The sequence below is a fragment of the Leptodactylus fuscus genome, chromosome 5, assembly GCF_031893055.1.
Source record: "Leptodactylus fuscus isolate aLepFus1 chromosome 5, aLepFus1.hap2, whole genome shotgun sequence".
Classification (NCBI taxonomy): domain Eukaryota; kingdom Metazoa; phylum Chordata; class Amphibia; order Anura; family Leptodactylidae; genus Leptodactylus; species Leptodactylus fuscus.
Window position 1 is genome coordinate 151,176,015 of NC_134269.1, and position 17,035 is coordinate 151,193,049.

At 45.2% G+C, this 17,035-nt stretch overlaps 1 protein-coding gene across 1 annotated transcript in view; it reads left to right on the top strand.

Annotated features, from left to right (window-relative positions):
- LOC142204564 (solute carrier family 23 member 1-like) overlaps nt 1-17,035 on the top strand; it is a 143,270-nt gene that overhangs the window by 27,206 nt on the left and 99,029 nt on the right. Inside the window, exon 5 of the mRNA XM_075275881.1 lies at nt 10,376-10,557. Coding sequence (XP_075131982.1) covers nt 10,376-10,557 — 182 coding nt within the window. The remainder of the gene's footprint in view (nt 1-10,375; nt 10,558-17,035) is intronic.

A 17,035-nucleotide genomic window follows, 5' to 3' on the forward strand; every position in this document is an offset into this window, starting at 1 on the left:
ACCTAAACGTTTACTATCATCCAGATCGCAGAGCCAAAAGAGTTGCACCAAACACTTACACAACACATACACAGAGTCATCAATAAAGTTTACGTTTGACCCTGTCCTCTCCTTATCTGATCTTTATAGAGTAAAATACCCCGACCTCCTCTCTAGAGATATCCGTTATATGCTAAAACAATATATAATATATTATATTATATATATATAATATAAAACAAAAATGATTATTACTAGAGAAGAGTGTATAAAACATTTCTGACAGCTGAAGAGGTTCCATCAGTCAGTTAACACATTGTCACCCATTGAATTTAACCATATAAAATCCCTATTTTTTGGGAACTTTCAGATGGGTATAGTAGTGGGTGGTGATGGGGGGCCCACTTATGAAATCTTTGTACTGGGCCCAGCAATGTGTTAAATCGGTGCCTGAATCAGGTATATCACATATGTGATCAGAGGCATATGGAGGAGCAGTGGGGGGCCATGCATGTCATATTACTGCTTTGTACAAAGAACTCCAGCAGTACGTAAAATGAATTTTAACTTTAATAAATCATATGAAATTCAGACATGACAACATCAGGACTTGCTTATGAGTTTCAGGTTTACGACAAACCCTTAGTTATAACATGACAATTGTTAGCGATTACCTGCAATAAGTAGACCGGTCAATCAATATACACTCACCGGCCACTTTATTAGGTACACCATGCTAGTAATGGGTTGGACCCCCTTTTGCCTTCAGAACTGCCTCAATTCTTCGTGGCATTGATTCAACAAGGTGCTGGAAGCATTCCTCAGAGATTTTGGTCCATATTGACATGATGGCATCACACAGTTGCCGCAGATTTGTCGGCTGCACATCCATGATGCGAATCTCCCGTTCCACCACATCCCAAAGATGCTCTATTGGATTGAGATCTGGTGACTGTGGAGGCCATTGGAGTACAGTAAACTCATTGTGATGTTCAAGAAACCAGTCTGAGATGATTCCAGCTTTATGACATGGCGCATTATCCTGCTGAAAGTAGCCATCAGATGTTGGGTACATTGTGGTCATAAAGGGATGGACATGGTCAGCAACAATACTCAGGTAGGCTTTGGCGTTGCAACGATGCTCAATTGGTACCAAGGGGCCCAAAGAGTGCCAAGAAAATATTCCCCACACCATGACACCACCACCACCAGCCTGAACCGTTGATACAAGGCAGGATGGATCCATGCTTTCATGTTGTTGACGCCAAATTCTGACCCTACCATCCGAATGTCGCAGCAGAAATCGAGACTCATCAGACCAGGCAACGTTTTTCCAATCTTCAATTGTCCAATTTCGATGAGCTTGTGCAAATTGTAGCCTCAATTTCCTGTTCTTAGCTGAAAGGAGTGGCACCCGGTGTGGTCTTCTGCTGCTGTAGCCCATGTGCCTCATAGTTCAACGTACTGTGCGTTCAGAGATGCTCTTCTGGCTACCTTGGTTTTAACGGGTGGCTATTTGAGTCACTGTTGCCTTTCTATCAGCTCGAACCAGTCTGGCCATTCTCCTCTGACCTCTGGCATCAACAACGCATTTCCGCCCACAGAACTGCCGCTCACTGGATGTTTTTTCTTTTTCGGACCATTCTCTGTAAACCCTAGAGATGGTTGTGCATGAAAATCCCAGTAGATCAGCAGTTTCTGAAATACTCAGACCAGCCCTTCTGGCACCAACAACCATGCCACGTTCAAAGGCACTCAAATCACCTTTCTTCCCCATACTGATGCTCGGTTTGAACTGCAGGAGATTGTCTTGACCATGTCTACATGCCTAAATGCACTGAGTTGCCGCCATGTGATTGGCTGATTAGAAATTAAGTGTTAACGAGCAGTTGAACAGGTGTACCTAATAAAGTGGCCGGTGAGTGTATTTGTCAGCCAGTACATTAAGTACGCCTCTCAGGTTACATAGTTACACTTGTCAAAAAAAAAAAAAAATAGAAACTAAAAAAATACCAAAAAAGAAATAACCAATAAAAACTGCAACATCGATTACAAAACAGCATGAGAAACACCAATAAAAAAGTTATGCTTGGGGGCGTGGCTTGGCTATGGCGGCGTGAGGACGCTTGAACTCTGCGCTCCTCTCTGAATCCTCTCCGGGCAGCACATCTCCCTCTCCAACCGGCTCCTAACTTACCTGCAGATGGGGAGAAATCGTCGTGGATTGTCCCGCTCCTCTTCACAGCCGCCGGTGATGTCAGCTAATGCCGCTCTGCAGCGGTTCTTCTCCGCTCCGGGTGCCGCGCAGTCTGGTCCCAAGATGGCGTCTGCTGCGTCCTCCTCATGCGCGGCGCTTCCTCCCTCTCCTGACAGCCCGCCATCTCGCTGTGAAGGGGCATGTTCGGCTCCTCTGGGACCCATCCAGGACTCTGACCATGGCTCCAGGGGGATCCTCTCCATGACTCCTGCCTTCCCCTATCCGCTGGTGCTCCACAGGACACGCTGGAAGGTACTGTCTCCTCCCCTGTGGCCTCCTCTTCTGCCTTGGAGGCTGACTGGCCTCCCTTGTCTCCCTCTCCTGCACGGATGAACTTCTCTGGAGCCTGCAGCACCCCTGCCCTTCCATCTCAGCCTCTCATGACTCAGGGCTCAGCTTTGGGACTGGCTTCCCCTGGACCTCTATCACCATGGCAGACTGCAGGTCCTCCCTCCCCCTCTTTGTCTGGTGGTGGCCCCTCTGTTGTTCCTCCTGGCAGTCAAGATGGAGGCGCGAATACTTTGTCACTGCGCTCTCAGAATACTTCCTCAGATAATGTGACCTCCCTGGGGGATGCCTTGGGAGAGTTGCGCCGCCTTACTGCCACCCTTGACTCCATTCCTACTAAGGCTGATATGAAGGCCTATGTCCTCCGTCTGGAACAATCATATAAGGCTGAACTCTCTGCTGTTTCTTCTTCCGTCCGGCGTCTGGAAAGCCGTGTTACTGCAGTTGAATCCTCTGCCTCCTCTGCTTCTGCTCAACTCTCTGTTCAGGACTCTACTCTTCTGGCTCATGCCCGCCAGCTTCAGCGTCTGACTGATACTATTGACGACCTGGAGAACCGCAATAGGCGGAATAACATCCGCGTCCGGGGTCTCCCGGAATCTGTTGACCCTAAGCAGCTGGATGGGACTTCGCGGTCTGTGTTTAACTTGCTCCTGGGTGTTCCACTGGACTCCCCTCTGGAACTTGACCGTGCTCATCGTTCACTGGGCCCACGCATCCCCGAATCCGATGTTCCTAGGGATGTTATTTGTCGGGTTCATCGTTACCAACTGAAAGAGGAGATTATGCGAAAGGCCAGGGACTCGGCCCAGATTCTCTACAAGGATCACCCACTAATGCTTCTACCGGATCTCTCCCGTCTCACCCTGGCTAAACGCAGAGCCCTTAAACCTCTGCTGGATGTCCTGAATCATCACCGTATTCCTTACTCCTGGGGTTTCCCGTTTCGACTGCAGGTCCGCAGGGAAGGTCGGCTTCTTGCTCTTCATCGCCCAGAGGAGATCCCTTCTTTTATGCTGGCCTTAGGACTCCCTCTGGTGGACATTTCCAGTTGGCCGTCCTTTGTGGTTAACCCCCTGATACCTCCACCGAAAGCCCAGTGCAAATCCCGCCCTCAGGGGCGCAACCGTGCGTCCGCCGCCTCCGGTTCTCCGCAGGCGCAGGACTCCCTTCCTCCGTGATTTGGGTCTACGGGACTTCTTTTCTTTTCTTTTTCTCTCCTTTTTCCCCTATTCTGGTTTCTTAGGGGCCTCAATTGGGTTGACCTTTGCTACTTTTTACTTGCCTTGATACTTCAATGTATGCTTCCATGCTATGGTATAGTGTAGTATACCCATGTATTGTGTTATATTGTTGCATATTTGTCGTTTTCCATCTATTTCATCCGTTTGAGTCCGGTTGGATTGGTTATGCTACTGTAGATTGCTGTTGTTTTACTTGCCCGGGACCCTCGGGGAGGGGCGGCGCCGTTTTTTAGAAGGCTCGTCTCCTACTGGGGTTCTCGCTCTACTGTGTGGTGCGAGTGTGGTGTTTCTCTGTCACCTTTCCCCACCTTTTCTAGGGCGGTTTTACCTCCCCCACATAGTGGTGTTTTGTTTGTGTTCTATTTTTGATTTTCTTTTTGCTATTTGCCTCTCTCGTCTTTGTCTGGTCTTGTGTCTCCCCCTTGTCCCTCTCTGTCTCTTGTTTTGACGCTCCATTGTCCTGAGTATGGCCACTGTTAACTTGTGCTCTTTTAATGCAAGGGGTCTCAACACTCCCCAGAAACGCAACCAAATTCTGTACCACTTTTATAATTCTCTGTCTCATGTTTTGATTCTCCAGGAAACCCACTTCCGGAAGGATCATATTCCTGATACCCGCAATAGGTATTATCCCACGTGGTTCCACAGCTCCAACCCATCTTCGAAGTCTAAGGGGGTCTCTATTGCCCTGCATCGCTCCTTTCAACATGAGGTACTGGACTCTGTGCTTGATCCTGAGGGCAGGTTTGTCTTTTTGAAATTGCGCACCGGCGGCGCTGTGGTCACGGTCGCGGGTTGCTATCTCCCCAATCAGCAGCAGATGATGTACTGTAGGTCCCTTCTGGGTAAATTAGCTGACTTCAGTGATGGGGTGGTTCTCCTAGGGGGCGACTTTAATTTTGTCCTAGACCCGTTGACTGATGCTTCTCCCCCTTGGGCGGTGTGCGCTCCGACTCAACTACGTAAACTCCGGTCCTCCCTTCACTCTCACCATTTGGTTGATGTTTGGCGTATACTTCACCCACAGGGTCGTGATTACACGTACTATTCCCCAGCTCACGGCTCGTACGGTCGCTTGGATTATTTTTTGGTTAGCCATCACGCCCTTTCCTGGTCCCCGAGTGCGCAGATTGGGTCGGTTCTGTGGTCTGACCATGCTCCGGTTTTCCTTTCTCTCGCAATTCCAGGCCTCTCATCGCGTCCCTTTAATTGGCGTCTTAACGATAGTCTCCTTAAAGACGCGACGTGTTGTTCCGTGATCTCAGATGCTATCCGTAACTTTGAAGCTGATCACGCTCAGGATCTGACTCCTCTCCCGATTCGGTGGGAAGCTCTCAAGTGCGTTCTCCACGGCGTCTTCATACAACACGGTTCGCGTCTCAAAAAAGTGCGGTCGAATGGGATAGCTACCCGACTGGCCCGCATCCATTCTTTGGAATCTGAACATAAGCGGACCTTGGCGTCCTCTACTTTTAATGAACTCCTCAATGCTCGGGAGGACCTTCGTTCCTTTCTTGCAGAAATTTCTATCCGTCAGCGGGATCGGTTGCGGAGGCATTTCTATGAGCATGCGGATAAGTGTAGCCGCCCCCTTGCTCGGCGCCTTCACCCTCGCCTTTCGACGACCTACATTCCGTGCGTTCGGGACAGTACGGCGCGGTTGGTGCATGACCCTCCCTCTATAGCGGGGACCTTTCGTGAATTTTTCCAGGATTTGTATAACCTGAAGGGGCATTATGCCGACCTGGGCCCGGAGATTGCTCTGGCTAAGATAAGGGATTATGTGGCTTCCACCGCTCTCCCTACTTTGGATGCGGAGGATAGGTCCGCCCTTGACTCCCCTTTTACTGAGGAGGAACTGTCAGAGGCCATTCGGTTGACCCCCTTGGGCAAATCTCCGGGCCCTGACGGTTGTACCCCTCGTTTTTTTAAGACCTGTAAAGCTCAGGTGGCCCCTCTCCTTCTTCGCGTGTTTAATAGTCTGGATGCGGATACCCCCTTTGCGAGCCAGTCCCTTTCTGCATCGGTAGTGGTTCTTCCTAAACTGGGTAAGGATCCCCATAGTTGCGCGAGTTACCGCCCAATTTCTCTTCTCAACATTGACATTAAGCTCTACACGAAATTATTGGCAAATCGCCTTTCCCCCTTGATGCCCCGGCTGGTCCATACTGATCAGGTGGGGTTTATCCCGGGTCGCGAAGCGAGGGACAACATTTGTAAGACCCTCTTAGTTACGGGGGAGGCGCGCTCCAGGGGTACCCCCCTATGTCTCCTATCTATCGACGCTGAGAAAGCATTCGATCGTGTCCATTGGGGCTTTTTACGAGCCACCTTGGAACAAGTGAATATTGGCCCTGGCTTTTTGCATAAAGTTCTGTCCCTGTATGGCGACGCCTCGGCGCGGGTTCGTGCTAACGGCCTACTGTCTGATCCCTTCCCCGTGCGCAATGGTACGAGACAGGGCTGCCCCTTATCTCCTTTGCTTTATGCCCTCGTAATGGAACACCTGGCAGTCGCTCTTCGATCCCGCGCGGATATCTCGGGCTTCTCACTGGGTCGGTCTCAGATCCGTTTAGCTCTCTACGCTGACGATCTTTTACTATATGTTGCTCGGCCGCGCAAGTCGTTCCCTGCAATCCTTGAAGAATTTCGGCGCTATAGTAATGCCTCTAATTTTAGGGTTAAACTCTCCAAGAGCGAGGCCCTTAATATCTCCCTCACTCAGTCGGAGGTCTTGCAGTTGTCCACCAGTTTCCCTTTTAAGTGGCAACCCAACTCTATTAAATATCTGGGCGTTCAGATTCCTACCAACCCCGCTGATCTGGTTACGCTGAACTACCTTCCCCTACTCGAGAGAACTGTTGCCGATTTGCGGGCGTACGGGTCCCTTGGATTATCTTGGTTTGGTCGTATCAATGCATTAAAGATGGATGTAGTGCCCAGATTTCTTTACCTCTTTTAGGCTCTCCCGGTCCCCGTGCCCAGGCGATTTTTTAGGATTCTGCAATCGATGTTAGGTAAATTCGTTTGGGGCTCTTCTCGTAGTAGGATTAAATTCCGGACCCTTACTTGACGCAAGAATAACGGGGGGACGGGGCTCCCCGACGCCTTTTTGTACTACCGCTCGGTGGTGTTGCTACGACTTTTTGACTGGCATTTTCGGGCCTCGGATAAACAATGGGTTTCCATTGAAGCAGAGCTTCTTTCTGCTCATCTTGCCTCTCTCCCGTGGATCCCTTCTCATTTTCGGCCGGCCCTGCCGCGCGCCTCTCTTCTTTCTTCTCACTTCCTAACTACCTGGGACTCGGTCCACACTTCTCTTTCCTTGGCCGCGGTCCCGGGCTGTTTAACTCCGCTATTCCGGAATAACATGTTTCCCCCTGGTCGCACTGCCCGTCGATTCCTCTGTTGGTCTGTTGGCGACGATGTCCGGCTTGGGTCTATTGTTAGCTCCTCTTCTCTACCCCCTCTGAGTCTACTACAGGCTTCTTATCCGGACCTCTCTCTCTCATGGCTTGAGTATAATCAGCTCGTCGCGTTCCTTCAATGGTTTTCTTTGCAGCCCATTCTCTCCACTGCCCCGACCGCCCTGGAGAAAGAGTTTCTTCGCCCCGTGGTACCGACTCGGGCTCTCTCCATCTTATATGATATTCTCCTAACGGCCTCTGCCCCGGGTTTCCCTCCATTTACCAGGGCATGGGACTCTGACCTGTGCTCCCGTTTATCTGCTGCTGATTGGGAACGCTCCTTTATCTTGACCCACAAACTTCCTATGCCCTGTAGTGCGCAAGAGAAGAATTATAAGATTTTGTCTCGCTGGTACCGTTGTCCAACCCTTTTGCACCGCATTTTTCCTTCTGTGCCGGAGGAGTGTTGGCGCTGTGGATCTGCGGTGGGATCCCTCCTTCATATTTGGTGGGACTGCGGAAAGATTCAGGAGTTTTGGTCGTCTATCTTCTCCCTGTATTCTCAGGTTAGTGGTCGCAGTGTGTCCCCCTCCCCCCAATTGGCCCTCCTCTCTCTTATTCCTGGAAAGATTTCCAGGGTAAAGGGCGACTTGCTGCGCCACTTTCTTACAGCTGCCCGAACGGTCATTCCACGCCATTGGCGCAGCGCAGTAGTTCCCTCCTTATCAGAGTGGCTTCACGAATTTCTCCTCATTAGGAGGATGGAGGCTATAGTTGCGGAGGACCTAGTGGACTCTTCTAAATTTGAGTCCCTCTGGCGGCCGTGGATCATATTTCAGGATTCTTCGGAGTTTTCTTCTCTTTTCCCCTAACTTTTCTGGTTTCTTCCTTCTTGGGGTCTCTCTTGGTGTCTTCTTGCTCTTCTTGCTTCTATGTCATTTGCTGTTTTCTTTCTCCCCCTGTGTTTCCGTCCTCGTGGTGTTTTGTCCCTCTTTGGTTGTGTATTTTGTTGGTCCTGCCCTTGGGGCCGTGTTGTGCCTGTGGTAGCGCCTTCTGTGTGGTTTGGTGTTGTATGCTCATGGTGCATGTTTGTCTTTTTTTGGCCCATTTTGGGCGTTGTGTGGTTGTTTTTGCGCTATTAGACCTGCCCATGGTTGGTCCTCATTTTGCGTTATTGCTATACATTGTGGTTTTACATGTTTGTTCCTTTTATTTTGTTGTAAAATTTTCAATAAAATACAGTTTACACAAAAAAAAAAGTTATGCTTCACTGGTACAGAAAGATATCTTGTCCTCACACTTAACCCATGAGGGCATGAGTGCCTAGGATAAAGTAAATCTCAGTGTTCTTTAGCTTCCTGATATGATCTCCACCTCCTACGGGAAAGCTCAGGCCCACATCCGGCGATGACGTCTTACTGCGTCTCAGCACAGGCGGTGTCATCACGCCCCCTACACTGAGATGCAGGTGCAGCTGCGGGAGAAGACAAGTAGCAAACTGCCAAGGATTCTGTCCACATATGTGGCTTACATAATTACTTGCACCACCTGCCAATTGCAATATGTTGGCTGCACTACAAATAGTTTATATAATTGAGTACAAAGCATTTGTCATGTCCCCCCATGCCAAAACCAGGAATATATCAGAGACATCCTTCTCTTTGCTACTATGCATGCAGGCAATGTGTCTACATTTAAAATAGAAGGTATAAAAAGCGTGTGCGAACATGGCCACGTCACCCAGCGTGTGTTGTAGCCGGGGCAGGGGGCTGGGACTGGAGCGGAGGCCCGCTGCAGCTGAGTCAGTATGGTCGAGTCAATTATTGCATTGACTCGAGTGGTAATCCGCAGAAAAGACATCTATGGCAGGCCGCTGGAACAGCGCTGCTGCCGATAGGTGGTCAGTGAGGCAGTGCTGCCTCCAGGGCCGCCTTAAGATGTTTCCAAGGCAGAGAAGATGCTCTGGAAACATCTTGGGGCGGTCCTGGAGGCAGCGCTGCCTCATCACTCACCTATCGCTGCTCCAGTGGCCTCCCACAGATGTCTTTCACTGCGGACCAGTCATGTGACATTTTCAATAACCGTATTGACGCGAGTATAAGCCAAGGAACACTTTTTCAACACAAAAACTGTGCTGAAAAACTCGGCTTATACTCGAGTATATACGGTATATATAATCACAGCATGAGAAAAAGTATGGAAAAAAGATGGGGTGTAGCTTACCGCTTAAATGTAGATGTTTCAGAGGTGCCAAACCAAGCCTCCGGACCCAGGAGGTGAATAGTCCAAACGTAGTAAAGAGAGATAACGGCTTGCAACACTCTTGAGTAAAATTCAATCTTTTAATTCATTCCATTAAAAATATAGAATTCACACATAGAAAAAAGTGCAATGAAAAAACTAAAAAAGTGCTGCCATAAAACAAAACAAAAGTGCAGCGTTAAATGGCCGAATACTCTAAACTGGCCAATCAGTGCTGGCCAATGCATTCCTATTGGAAAAAGTTAGCTTGCAAAAATCGCTAGCTGACAGGGATTTCCATGTAATAAAGTGATTTATATTCCCCCAGACATGATTCCCCTGCTGTCCCAGTGTCATTCCAGGGTGTTGGCATCATTTCCTGGGGTGTCATAGTGGACTTGGTGACCCTCCAGAGACGGATTTGGGTTTCCCCCTTAACGAGTATACGTTCCCCATAGACTATAATGGGGTTCGAAACCCATTCGAATAGCTGAACAGTGAGCGACTGTTCGAATCGGATTTTGAACTTCGAACATTTTGGTGTTCGCTCATCTCTAATAGTAACATATAACAAAGAAACATAATTGCATTTCCACTGGATCTGTTCATGGCTCAAAAGACCAACCCAGTATCACATATATGTGATAAGGGCTTGTATGAGACTATCTACCAGCTGGTACAAGTTCTTGTTAAGACAACCTATGCCAGCGACAATAGGGTGGAAAGGGAAGAAAATCTAGGTTTATGAACTTTAGGAAATAAGTGAAATAAGGGAATTGCAGGAAGCAATATTTTTGACTTAGCAATATAACAGAGATGCAAAAGAAGCATTAAAATTTTTTCTACTTCTTATGAACCTATACGAGTATGTATGATATAGCAATTGTTTATTTACATTAACTAATCACATAAAAACAACAAATAACATTTAAATAATCATAAGTTTATTTGTTTTTTAGATTCAAGGTGCTATTATCATTGCCTCCTTTTTTCAATTGTTTTTGGGCTTTTCTGGACTTATTGGACTTCTATTGCGATTTATTGGACCTCTGTCTATCACACCAACCATTTCCCTCATAGGACTGTCTTTATTTGGTGAGGCAGGAAAGAAATGTGGAACTCACTGGGGGATAGCATCAATGTAAGTTCATTAGTAGTAATCATCATCATGGTATTAAATGTTAAGAAATTATAATTTATTAATCAGCTTATTTAAATATTGCAAATACCTTTATTAGTAAATTAGTATTTATTAGTTTTTATTATTTACTAGGATTTCAATTAGATTTTCTCACTCCAATATCAGTTAGGTGGGGTATAACACCCCTCACCCCCACCAATCGTCTGTTTAAAACTGCCACCAGAACTGTAACTAATAAAGAGAATTAAGCCAAAAGAACAAAACCAGATTATTGTTAGAGCCATCTCTAACTGAACTGATTTCTAAAGCTTGATCTGAATATTCCAAATTGTTTGGTTTTTAATGAAACCAAATAAACGGTCATTCATTTCAAATGAACTAAAATGGCCCCTGCCACGTTTTGTGGAGGAAAAATACAGATGTCTTGGGAGTCACTTGTGACATTCTGATATCTCCTGCCTCTCAGCCAATAGCCATTGGTATAAGGTGCTGTAAGCTGGAACACGAGGCATTTCAGTGATGGTAGCTGTAGTGATGGATGTGTTATTCATCTCACTGCATGATACAGTGCTGCAAAGCTTGCAAATTGCAATAGCGCGAGAGAATCTTAGAATGAGTAGAATGGTTTAGTCAGCTTTAATCAATAACTCTGATTAGTGATAGAAATCATAGACAGGAGTGGGGGACAAGATCTGTATCATATTATTCCATGCCATACTGCCTCTCATGATTTCACAACTACTATCACTGCCACTATTCAGCCAGACATGTCCTGCAACCTAATCCACTACATTCCACTAATCCACACTGGATTTGGCATTAAAAAAAGAACAAAACCAATTTGATTTCACATCTTCTTCCATAAAGGAATTTTTTTTTTAAAGCCTTCATCACTTTTTAACACACAGACACAAATTTGTCTCCAAAAATGACAAGACTGAAACATAATTCATCAAAATGAGCTAATCTAATTTTTCTATAAAACCACTGGTTTTTGCAATATAAGCACATGTGTATCTAAAAAGCTATGGGCAAGCACCTTTCCCCACAAAATGTACATTTTTGGAGCTTTTTATATGTTAATGCTAGGTTCACACAAGCATTCAGATCTCCCTACAAGACTTAATCCCCTATTCTGCTTAAAATTATTGGAGAGAGAAGTCCTGCAAGGAGGACCTATCTCTCTAGCATTTTTGGCGGAAGCCAGGCAGAAATGTGGCAAACACCATTATAGTCTACGAGGTCACCCACGTGTAACCGCTTTTTAAGTGGAAAGGGTTTCCATATTTCAGGTGCCAAAGTGGACCTGAAAGATGGAAACCCAAACACTAAGGTGAACCTAATATAAAACGTGTAAAAACGTGCCGTGTGTGGTTAAACACTGAGTTCCCTGTCGTCCCTACCAGCGGCACAGCTGGGGTATTTTCTGTGGTATGTCCTTTTAAGAGATCCTAGCCATGTGAAATTAATACTGGCTAATTAAAAATCCGCCTGTCCTACCAGCACACAGGGGCAGAAAATACCCCAGTTGTGCCGCTGTTAGGACTAAGGGAAACAAGATTATCTTCATAACCACTGGTTTGTAACCAGCGTCTATCATATGTTATTAGACTTACAAGTCGCCTCACTTCAACATAACTTTGGCCTTGTTTGACTTAGAGAGCTAGAAATTGGATGAATGGGTTCTGAGAAGCCCTAACAGTGTTATACACTATCTTTTTAAGAGCGCATGAAGACTCGATTTTTCTTTCACTACAGTAAACTGCTGCATTTTAACAGCAATTTGCCCCATAGACACACAGCTTAAATCTTCAGTTACTGAGTTGGACTGTTTTGACACAAAAAAGTTAAAGTTTCCAGACATTACTATGAAAAATGTTAGTGCTATGTTAAGTCTTAGAAACATGATCTTGCCAAACTAAAAGATACCTAATGTTACAGAGATGCCTTTACATGTAAGTAGCAGACACTATGACAAAAAAAAAAATAATATCACATCTAGAGCTTGGATTGTTGAACCATCAGACAATGCTGGAATCTTCAGGAAAGAACATTGTTGTTATAAAATTAAGGAGAGACATAACACTAAGAGGGAGTTGAGGAAACCGCACTAAGACAAATTATTCATATAGGAATACATGGTATGAGGCAAGTCATATAGTTAAATCTTCAAGACAACAGTGAGGTCTAAGGCTAGGTTCACATCAAGTCTCTGCCACAGAAACTGCCAAATCAGTATAAAAACAGTGGAAACCCAATGGACACCTGGCAGACCATATTATAGTCTATGAGGGCTGCAGTTCTAGCGATCCAGCTCTCCATCATTTTGATCCAAGGCCATTCATTTTAATGCATTTATTCAGGCGTCAGTGTTTCTTTTTATTGACCTACAAACTGCAAATAACTACAGAAGCACATCCTTCTTTTCACTGATGCTGACACATCACAGATGTATTGAACTAGTGAAAGTCCTCAGTGTGTCATCCATTTTTCAGTGACCAACATGCACATACATACAGTATGTACTAGGGTCATTTCTTTCATGCTGACATTTGCTATTTGTAAAATGAATAATGATTAATGCTCTCTATTTCTAGGGACTAGGCATTATAAAAAATGTACTGTGTTTTATGTCTATATGCTATAGTATATATTTATTGCCTGAGCTATTCCCTAATAAATTTTGGTAGCTAAGTAGCAGTTTATTGATTTTTTTTTTGTAAGTAAAAAGACCTTAAATATAAATTTAAGCTTCAACTCCCATAAATGGAGCTATGTGAAATAACTCAGAGACTTCAAGTCTCTCATGTTTCTCTATCCACTATTGTCTGCAGAACTAAATGATTTTACAATAGTCTGTATTCAGAAGCCCATTAGTCAACTATAGGCTATGTTAAAATGCAGGTGGGAAGACCTGTTAGATATATGAGGAAGTACTACTGGTAGATCAATGAATCCTCATAGCTCAAGTGTCTGAATCAAAACATTTCCATAAGGTCAGCGTGACAAAGATATATTTGGTTTGTGAAATATGAACCAGTTGTCAGTTGTAGACCGAACACTGAACCAGGACCTGGTCTTCATAATCATCTATGGTGCCACCTATGATCATCTATCTCATATCTATCTATCTATCTATCTATCTATCTATCTATCTATCTATCTAATCTCATATCTATAGTCTATCTCATATCTATCTACTTATGCATGGGACAAAAAGAAGACCTGCAATGTTTAGTTTATAGGACTATACTGTAGTTACCAGAAGTATTTTTATGGTCTAAATATTCTCATGGTCTACCATTTGACAAGTATACTTTAATCTGAACTGTGCAATTCTCTGGAATTCAAAATTTAGAGAAGATAATCTCTGAACTCCATATTTGGTTTACGTTCAGTAATATGCTTGGCTACTACATTTCAACCCATGTTTTATATCTAGGGAGATTGTAATATGTTTTACTTCAATAATTTGTGCAATTTGATCCATTTAGCTTAGTGGGTGAAATCAAAGTGTTTTCCCATTGTAGACATGTACAGTCCTATGAAAAAGTTTGGGCACCCCTATTAATCTTAATCATTTTTAGTTCTAAATATTTTGGTATTTGCAACAGCCATTTCAGTTTGATATATCTAATAACTGATGGACACAGTAATATTTCAGGATTGAAATGAGGTTTATTGTACTAACAGAAAATGTGCAATATGCATTAAACCAAAATTTGACCGGTGCAAAAGTATGGGCACCTCAACAGAAAAGTGACATTAATATTTAGTAGATCCTCCTTTTGCAAAGATAACAGCCTCTAGTCGCTTCCTGTAGCTTTTAATCGGTTCCTGGATCCTGGATGAAGGTATTTTGGACAAACAATTCAAGTTCAGTTAAGTTAGATGGTCGCCGAGCATGGACAGCCCGCTTCAAATCATCCCACAGATGTTCAATGATATTCATGTCTGGGGACTGGGATGGCCATTCCAGAACATTGTAATTGTTCCTCTGCATGAATGCCTGAGTCGATTTGGAGCGGCGTTTTGGATCATTGTCTTGCTGAAATATCCATGCCCGGCATAACTTCAACTTCATCACTGATTCTTGAACATTATTCTCAAGAATCTGCTGATACTGAGTGGAATCCATGCGACCCTCAACTTCAACAAGATTCCCAGTGCCGGCATTGGCCACACAGCCCCAAAGCATGATGGAACCTCCACCAAATTTTACAGTGGGTAGCATGTGTTTTTCTTGGAATGCTGTTTCTTTTTGGACGCCATGCATAACGCCTTTTTTTTATAACCAAACAACTCAATCTTTGTTTCCAAAATGAAGTTGGCTTCTCCAAATGTGCTTTTGCATACCTCAGGCAACTCTATTTGTGGCGTACGTGCAGAAATGGCTTCTTTCTCATCACAATCCCATACAGCTTCTCCTTGTGCAAAGTGCGCTGTATTGCTGACCGATGCACAGTGACACCATCTGCAGCAAGATGATGCTGCAGCTCTTTGGGGGTGGTCTGTGGATTGTCCTTGACTGTTCTCACCATTCTTCTTCTCTGCCTTTCTGATATTTTTCTTGGCCTGCCACTTCTGGGCTTAACAAGAACTGTCCCTGTGGTCTTCCATTTCCTTACTATGTTCCTCACAGTGGAAACTGACAGGTTAAATCTCTGAGACAACGTTTTGTATCCTTCCCCTGAACAACTATGTTGAACAATCTTTGTTTTCAGATCATTTGTGAGCGGGCTGTCCATGTTCGGCGACCATCTAACTTAACTGAACTTGAATTGTTTTGTAGAAAGAAATGGTCCAAAATACCTTCATCCAGGATCCAGGAACTGATTAAAAGCTACAGGAAGCGACTAGAGGCTGTTATCTCTGCAAAAGGAGGATGTACTAAATATTAATGTCACTTTTCTGTTGAGGTGCCCATACTTTTGCACCGGTCAAATTTTGGTTTAATGCATATTGCGCATTTTCTGTTAGTACAATAAACCTCATTTCAATCCTGAAATATTACTGTGTCCATCAGTTATTAGATATATCAAACTGAAATGGCTGTTGCAAACACCAAAATATTTAGAACTAAAAATGATTAAGATTAATAGGGGTGCCCAAACTTTTTCATAGGACTGTATATCCTATTCACAGTGTAGACGATAAGTCTCTGCTTGCTCAGTGTGTGACCATTGCGACCCCCAGCAATCAGGAGAATGAGTTCTCCTATGTACTCCATTTGAGTGGTACAGTGGAAGGCTCTCATGGCTGCTACTCCATTCACTATGCGGCTGCCAGACATCACAGTCCTGGCCAAAGTAAATGTAGTAAATGTGGTCAAACATGCAAAATACATCTCCATTTGCATGAAGCACATAGGAAACTGGTCCCAGCTGTTGGACTCCCAACATTCAGACATGTATGCCCTATCCTGTAGAAAGAGGATAAATGCTATTAATATGAATACAATATATTGTGATTAGAGATGAGCGAACACTAAAATGTTCGAGGTTCGAAATTCGATTCGAACAGCCGCTCACTGTTCGAGTGTTCGAATGGGTTTCGAACCCCATTATAGTCTATGGGGAACATAAACTCGTTAAGGGGGAAACCCAAATTCGTGTCTGGAGGGTCACCAAGTCCACTATGACACCCCAGGAAATGATACCAACACCCTGGAATGACACTGGGACAGCAGGGGAAGCATGTCTGGGGGCATAAAAGTCACTTTATTTCATGGAAATCCCTGTCAGTTTGCGATTTTCGCAAGCTAACTTTTCCCCATAGAAATGCATTGGCCAGTGCTGATTGGCCAGAGTACGGAACTCGACCAATCAGCGCTGGCTCTGCTGGAGGAGGCGGAGTCTAAGATCGCTCCACACCAGTCTCCATTCAGGTCCGACCTTAGACTCCTCCTCCTCCCGCAGAGCCAGCGCTGATTGGCCGAAGGCTGGCCTATGCATTCCTATGCGAATGCAGAGACTTAGCAGTGCTGAGTCAGTTTTGCTCAACTACACATCTGATGCACACTCGGCACTGCTACATCAGATGTAGCAATCTGATGTAGCAGAGCCGAGGGTGCACTAGAACCCCTGTGCAATCTCAGTTCACGCTAATAGAATGCATTGGCCAGCGCTGATTGGCCAATGCATTCCATTAGCCCGATGAAGTAGAGCTGAATGTGTGTGCTAAGCACACACATTCAGCACTGCTTCATCATGCCAATACAATGCATTAGCCAGTGCTGATTGGCCAGAGTACGGAATTCGACCAATCAGCGCTGGCTCTGCTGGAGGAGGCGGAGTCTAAGGTCGGACCTGAATGGAGACTGGTGTGGAGCGATCTTAGACTCCGCCTCCTCCAGCAGAGCCAGCGCTGATTGGCCGAATTCCGTACTCTGGCCAATGCATTCTATTAGCCCGATGAAGTAGAGCTGAATGTGTGTGCTAAGCACACACATTCAGCACTGCTTCATCACGCCAATACA